The 8788-nt window shown below is 47.4% G+C and overlaps 1 protein-coding gene across 3 annotated transcripts in view; it reads right to left on the bottom strand.

The window, feature by feature from the left end:
- Positions 1–6545: 6545 nt before the first annotated feature.
- Positions 6546–8788, bottom strand: part of KHDRBS1 (KH RNA binding domain containing, signal transduction associated 1) — a 68530-nt gene continuing 66287 nt past the window's right edge. For all 3 annotated transcript variants that reach the window (XM_029619124.1, XM_029619122.1, XM_029619123.1), the window contains one exon: positions 6546–7884. Coding sequence is in view for 2 of the 3 variants with exons in the window: in XM_029619122.1 (XP_029474982.1) it covers positions 7790–7884 (95 nt within the window). In the remaining variant the exon portion in view is untranslated. The remainder of the gene's footprint in view (positions 7885–8788) is intronic.

Here is an 8788-nt window from a genome sequence, read left to right as displayed (position 1 = left end):
AGCCCTGCTCGAATGACACTGGCACCGAAATTTCCAGCATCCAAATCCTGGATATCCAAATAGTAGTGTCTGGAAAAGGTGTGTAGAGACTTCCAGGTAGCCACCCTGCAGATCTCCTGCGGGGAGACCAGCTGACATTCTGCCCATGAGGCCACCTGTGCCCTGGTGGAGTAAGCTTTCAGCCCATCCGGGACTGGTCGACCACAGCATATATATGCAGATGAAATAGCCTCCTTCAGCCAACGAGCTATAGTAGGTTTGGACACCTTCTGGCATCTCTTCAGACTGTGCCACAGCACAAACAGGTAATCCGATAAGCGGAACCCACTGGTAACTTCCAGAGATAAAGCAACAAGGCCCGGCGAACATCCAGCCACCTCAGCTCCTTTGCATGAAGGTCCTTAGTTTGTGTCTCCGAAAAGGCTGGAAGCTCCACGGACTGGTCCAGATGAAAGGCTAAGACTACCTGAGGTAAAAATGATGGAACTGTGCTTAGCGAAACTCCAGAAAAAGAGATGGAGAAAAGGCTCCCTGCAGGATAAGGCCTGAAACTCTGATACCCTCCTGGCAGAACAAATAGCCACCAAAAAACCCACCTTCAGCATGAGATCTTTCAAAGTGGTTTTCTTCAGCGGCTCGAAGGGGGCTTCGCACAATGCCCGAAGCACCAAGTTTAGATTCCGTGAGGGGCAGAGACTGCGAGTCGGTAGGCGCATGTGTTTGATTCCTCTGAGAAAGCGCAACACACCCAGATGAGTCGCCAGGGAAGAACCCTGGATAGGGCCCCTCAAACATCCCAGAGCCGAAACCTGATCCTTCAAGGAATTGTAAGACAGTCCTTTGTTGAGACCATCCAGCAGAAAGGAAAAAACGAGGGTCACCAACGCGCATTGAGGATGTACTCCATGAGGTTGGCACCAAGGCTCGAAGACCTTCCAGACATGAGCGTATGCTTGTGACCTTGATTTCCGAGCCCACAGCAAGGTAGATATAACCGCCTACAGGTAAGCCCTTCTTCCTTACCTGTCTCCTCTCAAAAGCCAAGCCACAAGCGATCCGCTTGATCGAAAAATATAAGGCCCTGGTGCAGGAGACTGAGAAGATGACCCAGCTGCAGGGGCCCGCGAACCACGAGAATCACTCGTCCCGGGAGCAGCTCTGGCTAAGGAGGAAATACGTAGAGGAGAACGCCGACTGGCCAAGGGACCACCAGGGTGTCAACTCCCTCTGTGCCGTAATCTCTTCTGTGACTGAAGAAGCGCAGAGCTTTGGCATTTGTGTGGGTTGCCATCAGGTCCACATGAGGTTCGCTCCATCTGCGCCAGATCAGACACATGGCTGTTTGACAGCCCCCATATTGTCCTGGGTCTAGCTGCTGTCAGCTGAGGAAATCCACTTGTACATTGGTCGATCCCGCTATGTGAGACGCTGCCAACATCTCCAAATTCTGTTCCACCCAGGACAATAGCACTGCCGCTTCGAGAGCTACAGGACGACTCCTGGTTCCTCCTTGTCTATTGATATAGGCCACGGTCGTTGCATTGTCTGACAATACCCTGACCACCTGATGGCGCAGTAGGGGGGAGGAAGCTCTCCAGCTCCTGAACAGCCCTTGTCTCTAGGGATTGATAAACCAAGTCGCCTCCACCGGTGACCATCGGCCCTGAAATAATGTCCCCCAGCTAGACAGGCTGGTGTCTTGTCACCACTATCCACCCCACACTCCAGATGGCCGTGGGCAAGTCACCATGACAGACTGGACCTGGCGGTGGCTGTAAGCGGTAGCGGAATATGGAATTGTTCCGACAGCAGATTCCAGTGGTCCAGCAACGCAGCTTGCAGAGGTCTCATATACGCAAAGCCCCATGGGACTAGCTCCAAGGTAGATGCCATGGAACCAAGAATCTGTAAATAATCCCAGACTCTGGGCACCAAGGCCGCAGCAAATTCTGGACTTGGCCCTGCAGCTTGCGAATCCTGTCCCTGGAGAGAAAAATGTTCCCCACTCTGGTATCAAAGCATGCTCCCAAAAATTCCAGGACCTGGGAAGGGACTAAATGGCTCTTGGCAAGGTTGACTACCTAGCCCAGGGACCTCAGGCGACAAGACCACATCCACTGCCTGGGAACATAGAACTTCTGACTTCACTCGGATAAGCCAATTGTCCAGGTAAGGATGCATAGAATCCCCTCCTTCCTGAGGGCCGCTGCTACCACCACAACAACTTTGAAGGTCAGGGGCGCCGTGGCAAGGCAAAAAGATAGAGCACAGAACTGGAAATGTTGCCCCATGATCATGAACTTGAAGAACCTCCAATGGTCCTGTCTGATCCAGATATGGAGATAAGCTTCCGTCAGGTCCAGGGATGCCAGATATTCACCCTTTCGGACCGCTGCAATGACAGAATGGAGCATCTCCACTCGGAAATGAGGCACCTTGAGAACCACGTTCACCTTCCTTCTTTGGGACGACAAAGTAAATGGAGTAACGCCCCTTTCTGTGCTCTGACTGGGGGACGGGAACGATGGCCCCCAGGGATCGGAGTCAGAGGGTCTGGGAGCTATGAATTATTTTTCTGAAGACCCGCAAGGGGATATCAAAAACAGGTCCATTAGCGGAGGAGCAAACTAATGCGTAGCAGTATTCTACTACACTGAACCCACCGGTCTGATGTAACCTCAACCCACTCCTGGAGAAAAAGAGCAAGGTAGCTCCCTATGACGAGGTCCGTGGAGTGGGTCGGCCACAACTCATTGTACGGACTTGGCCCCGCTGGGCTGTTGTCCTGTGCCATTCCGGGCCAGCTGGCATCCATATGACATTGCTGCGACCAAGGCTGGAACCTCAGAGGCTTGCCTCTATCCCAAGGTTGGGGCCCTGCTCTGACAAAACTGCCTTTGGCCATGAAAGCTCTAAGCCTATCTTCCAGGAGCTTATGGACCTCGTTCTCTCTCCCAAATTCTTGATCAGCTGCTCGAGGTCCTCCCCAAAAAGGAGTTTGCCTTTGAAAGGTAGTGCCCCCAGCTCAGCTTTGGAGGAAATATCCACTGCCAATTCCGGAGCCACAGCAGCCTGCATGCAGACACTGCAGAGACCATGGTACACGAGGAAGTGCGAAGCAGATCATAGAGGGCATCCGCACCATACGCCGCTACAGCCTCCAAGCGTTCGGCCTGCTTCACCTCTGAGGGATCAAGATCCTTGGCACTCTACAACTGCTGCACCCAGCGGAGGCCTGCTCGGAGCCTATAACTGCTACAAACCGCAGCACGAATACTCCGGCAAAGACTTCAAATATCCTTCTGAAATAACCCTCCAGTTTACGATCCTGGAGATCCTTCAAAGCCGCTGCTCCTGCTACAGGAATAGTCGTGCACTTGGTGACCGCCGTAACAGACATCCACTTTCAGGAGCTCCAAGATATCTTCAGGTCGGGGATACAGTTTGTCCATTGCCCTGCTGATCTTGAGGCCTGTTTCTGGAGTATCCCACTCCCAGAGCATCATCTGTCTGAGCATGGCATGCAGAGGAAAGGTCATAGTGGGCCCACACTAGCCCGCGAGAACAGGATCCACCTTATCTGGGCCCGATTCCACTGGTGATTCTGCAATTCCGAACTCCGCCAGGACATGCAGAATGAGGGGTGCCAACTCGTGGCACGATTATTTCAGCATGAGCTTAGGATCATCCCCCTTCACCGAGGGCAAGTGATTAGGCCAGCATCAAGGTCCAGGGGCATCAGGGGGTGGAGTGGGGTCTATCGGCCCCTCCTTCAGGTATGAATCATCCGGAAAATCCTCCTGCGTGGTCCCCCATACCATGGGGGCCTGCACTTTGTGGATCCTGGTTGCCGATGTAATCCACCCTGAGAATATTAGCTGGTGGACCCCAGGGGGGGTTTGGGAGTCCTCTCTTAGGGGCACCACTGGCCAAAAAAGGCCTGGTGCATCAAAAAAATAAATTCTGGCAAGAAAACAGAGGGACCCTCTAAATTCCCCTCCAGGAAAAAAGGTTCCTTATGAAGCCCCCCCCTACAGCCCCTCTGGCCTCCACTGGGAAGGTACTGGCTAGAGAAAGTGTTGGGGGAAGATCCCCACCCCCCACATGGCGTGAAACACGCCCAAAATAGCTGTTGTTCCCGAGCTTAGGGGGAACGGGTCGGCAGTGAGCTGCTGAGCAGCGAGCAACCTCCCAGTGCTCGCCTGCTACGCTCGGGGAGGCAAAGGTTGCAGCAGCCAGGAGACACGGCCCGACAGCTGTTCCCCACAGCACGAGCACCGGCTCATGCACGGCATGGGTGCAGGAAGGTCGGGGCAGTCACCTGCAGCCGCGGGAGGGGGTGGAAATAAGGATTGGGAAGGAAGGAAATCCCCAAAACTGTCGCCCCCACACACCAGAATCAGCCCTGCCATTTGAGTTCCCCTGAAGTAACAGAAAAGTGTTGTTTTGTTTTTTTTTAATAATCGAGAGAGGAAGAAATAAATGGGATGCTTCCCTGAATAGCTGGCAGAGGCTGCAAAGGGCTGTAGATGGAGGAGGGGGGGAGCTGGACCATCAGCTATCACCCCACCAGCCAAAGTCAGGAGCCAATTTTGGGGTTCCCAACCCCTGCTCGTCCATGCCTACCAGGGAGGACGGTCCCACCAGGACCTAACAACTCCCTGGGAGGCTCAAAATTCTGAAATCCCTTTTTTTTTACTCAAATTCACACTTGGGATCAGAACTGCCTCCATCTGCTGGAGACAGAAATGCTGAGGAGCAGCAGGTGGCACCGAGAGCGACCTCTCATAACACCAGGTTATGAGAGGGCGCTCTCTAAATTTTTCTCTGTCTCCATCTGCTGGAAGGGAGGCAAAACCCCGCAGTCTGGACTGATCCGGGTACGTACAGGGAATCAATAATTATTCACATACAGTTCTTTTAGTTGTAAAAAGTAACACTCCACATATTAGCAAGGAGCCACAGCTCAAAAGAGGAACAGCACTGGTGTCTCCATCTGCTGGAAGGGAGGCAAAACCCCGCAGTCTGGACTGATCCGGGTACGTACAGGGAATCAATAATTATTCACATACAGTTCTTTTAGTTGTAAAAAGTAACACTCCACATATTAGCAAGGAGCCACAGCTCAAAAGAGGAACAGCACTGGTGTTAGTGTTAACAAAATTACCTCAAAATTTTAAAGTCAACTGTGAGAAGATACTAGGAAAAAAGTGACACTCTGCTATCCCTGGTCAGAAAAAAAAATTGCTCCTCCTGGAGTCAGGCTCTCTTACCATCAGTGCTCAGAGCCCCCCTTCCATCCAGGCAAGTCCGGGTGAAGCAGGGTCCAAAGCCCCTCTGAAGTGAGAAAGAGAAGATCCATCAGTCACCAGCATCAAGCTCCCTCCCGACACACAATAAAACAAAACCAGGAAAGTGAGAGCTGCATGCAGTGGGAATTAAACGCTCCAGGAAAGAAAAAAACCCACAAAAGTTTAAACAGCAATACTGGGATCACTAAAAGGCTTTTTTGAATAGAAATATATTTTGCAGATTTAAATTAAGGGAGAATATTTTAGAGTGCAGCTTTACTTCTGCATTCCCCAGCTGCCATGCTGGTACTTGAAGCCTTTCCAGTAGTTTTGTGAGTTACATTACAGTAAAGGTTTAGCTAGTTTATACTGACAAATGATTTAATTTTTACTTTTAAACTTTTTTTTCACAAATTTTATGTTAAAATTACCATGGAAATAATTGTTTTGCTAATGTTTAGGAAGCTGCTGTCAGTTTGCGAAAGATATTAAAGTCAGACGGGATTTTTGTTACCTTGCTTTGCGGTGCATGTTAGACCTCCTGCGATATTTTTCCTTTATAAAGGGGCACTGAGTGACCTTTCATCAAACAAGGACCTTATTTGCCCTGAAAAGCCGTCTACGAACCATTGTTGAAAATTCAGTTAATTTTCAGTTAGTCACAAACTACAAATACAAGTTTTTAATTTGTTTTCCTTTTTAAATAATCCCCTCCAACAAGTTTCTAGTTTTTGCATTTTTCACCCCGAGCAGTTTCCCTTTCTTGCCACAGAGCACAGGACTGAACTCACAGTAAGGGACTGGCTTGGTAGCTTCCCCTGACATCGACATCCTAGCAGGATGCTGGCACACTCCTTTCTGAGCCTTACAGTGCAATCTCCCTGCAACACTCCCTTTTAGTGGCAATATTTTACCAGGTTGTTTTTCTTTAACTAAATGGAGGAAATGCTTGGACTTGTTTCTCTATAACTCGCCACTACTTTCAGTGAGTAACCGGTGCAGATACTCCTCCCCACTCACCATTTGAAAAACAAACTGCTCAACATCCCAGGGGTGAAAAGTCTGCACAAAGTTTAATAATTTACCTCAGAAAAACTTTTGTTAGACATATCAAAGGAAAAAATGTTTAACTATCTTCCCTATATTTTAAGAATACCAGTAACTTTAGCTAATTTAGTTTTTGAAAAGCACACACACCAAAACAAAATTTATATCCTGATGAAAAAAAATGACAATCCAGCACATTTATTTTGATTATAAAAGGACTAAACTTTATTGACAAACGGCTGCAGACATTTTGACAGAAGTTTAGCTACCTATTTAGGCAGACTTCACACATTAAGCATTTATCTTCAGAACAAGCTGGGTGGAAAGTGTACAAAACTGAGGCTTTGAATGTCCCTTTAGCTGCAGTGTCCCTGTCAATGTTAAAAATGTGTTGAGATAAGAGACTTCAGCAGGATGGGGGGGGGGGCGGGGGGCTCTGCTCGGTCCCTTCACTGTACTGTTGCTTAGAGAGCAGCCACCACCACTTCACATCCTATAGTCCAGTGGCCACCAGATTCTGGAGCAAACTGCCTTCCCATTCCCTTCCTTCATTGTCTCTCATCACTGCGGCAGTTCAATCCGGCTCCCTGTCCCGATGTGCTGTGGTGATGGGGAGCACACTACAAGACCTCTCCTACCTTCCCCCAAAGAGTCTCACACATCCACTCACTGCTGTCACCCTCCCTCCTCACAAGCACATCTAAACACATTACAGGCTAGATTTCAAAACTCGCATAAAAAAGGCATTTTGCTTTTTACAAACCTAATTTTTTTTTGTTCAATCACCTTTTAAAAGCTATTTAATTTGTTATTAGGCAGTCCTGCTAAAATTTAAACTTAAGATTCATTGGTACATCTGCATTTTAGAAACCTCACATCCGTGTTTTCAATTTTAAACAGAAGGCGACAACTGTTGATTTATCAGTTTAAAGTCTTTAAAAAAAGAATTTTGAAATATAGCCTAGTTTTGGGATTCTGCAACTTCAACTTTAAGATTGCTTAAAACCAAACAAAAAGTAGTTTTGTTTTTGTTTTTTTTTTAACTTCAAAAAGCAAGCATTTGTCAATTTTGAATCTAACATTTTAACCCAACTTTTTTTTTTTTTAAATGGCAAGTACAGTTTTCTTATATTTAAACAACAAAGTGAGAGGAAAATAGGCATCTACACATACTTAAAGAAAAAAAAAATTAAGCTCTGCTGCCTAAATCTATTTAACTCCATGTTAAAACACTCCTACGTACAGAAGCTAGTATGCAGGGAGAGAATGGGAGGCGTGAGAAGAGGGCCACAAATTAAAAACTTAAAATTAAAACAAAAAATAAAATACAAAAACAAAAAACCTGTTAGACAATTACTTGTCTGTTGTAGATAAAGCAACAGGATCCTGGGACATACAAGAAATCGGTAACAAGTATTTGCTCCTAATTGCTATTTAGCCCCAGTTTGCTTTTAATAGCGTCCATAAGGGTGCTCTCTGTAGGCCCCCTTCCCGGGCCGGCTAGAGGGTGCCTTCAGGGAAGGTCTTCCACTCCAATCATCTTGGCCTGTGGAAAAAGAGATAAAATGACTAATAGACACGTGCACAAAAGGTGGGGCATGCGATAGAGAGGACAGGAGACCAAACAAGGTCCAGCTATTGTGACTGATCACTGCAGAAGGGGCACGAGTAGCCTAGAAAGCTTGTGCACAACATTTCTGGATAATTGTGTTGGTTCAATTAACGTCAGGATCGTTGTGCCTGTTTTCCTGGTTTTTGCCTTCAAGTTATTATACAAATGTCCTCCTGACTGCTATAGTATTCTGCAATTCCTGGTAGCTGAGAGGTTTTCCTTTGTATCAGCCAGGACTGAAGGAGGTTAAACTTGCCCCACTGATTCAAAATGGATGCCTTACTAGCCTTTTCCCCGAAGTTGTAATATTACAATGTTCTGTGAACGTTCAAGATTAAGCAATGTTTCTGGTTCTAGGTTAGGGTTGGTTCTGCAGAACCAGCTCCAGGGACCTTGCCCAGAATTTACCAGAAATCTCAGACTTGAAGAGCACAGCTAGCTAGACCTGTGTCAGGACCCTGTCCCATTTCTGAACAGTATCCTCCTAAGCTTCCCCATGCACTGGATTAAAGTGCATCTTAATTGTATTTATTGAATAATTTCTGTTCCTTTTCCATTTACAATGGAGAAATTTTGTTTTCCTTAGTGTAGACAGATGGACTCAGGACCAATGGGTATTGTGCTCTTCTGCTAGCAGATGGGAGACGGAGTCAGATTTCAAAGCTGACATCACTCTAGATATACCCCTGCAGTAACCTCAGCTCTTCAGTATTCTCTTCGAAAAGCCATTGTGGATATATCTTGCTTAAATAACTTGATTAAACTTTAACTGGTTCAACTAATTTCCAAACTGGAGACACTCAACCGATTAATGCCGACACCGGACAAACTGTGGGTG

The sequence above is a fragment of the Rhinatrema bivittatum genome, chromosome 11 (assembly GCF_901001135.1).
Source record: "Rhinatrema bivittatum chromosome 11, aRhiBiv1.1, whole genome shotgun sequence".
NCBI classification, from domain to species: Eukaryota; Metazoa; Chordata; class Amphibia; order Gymnophiona; family Rhinatrematidae; genus Rhinatrema; species Rhinatrema bivittatum.
This window is presented reverse-complemented; position numbering and strand designations above follow the sequence as displayed.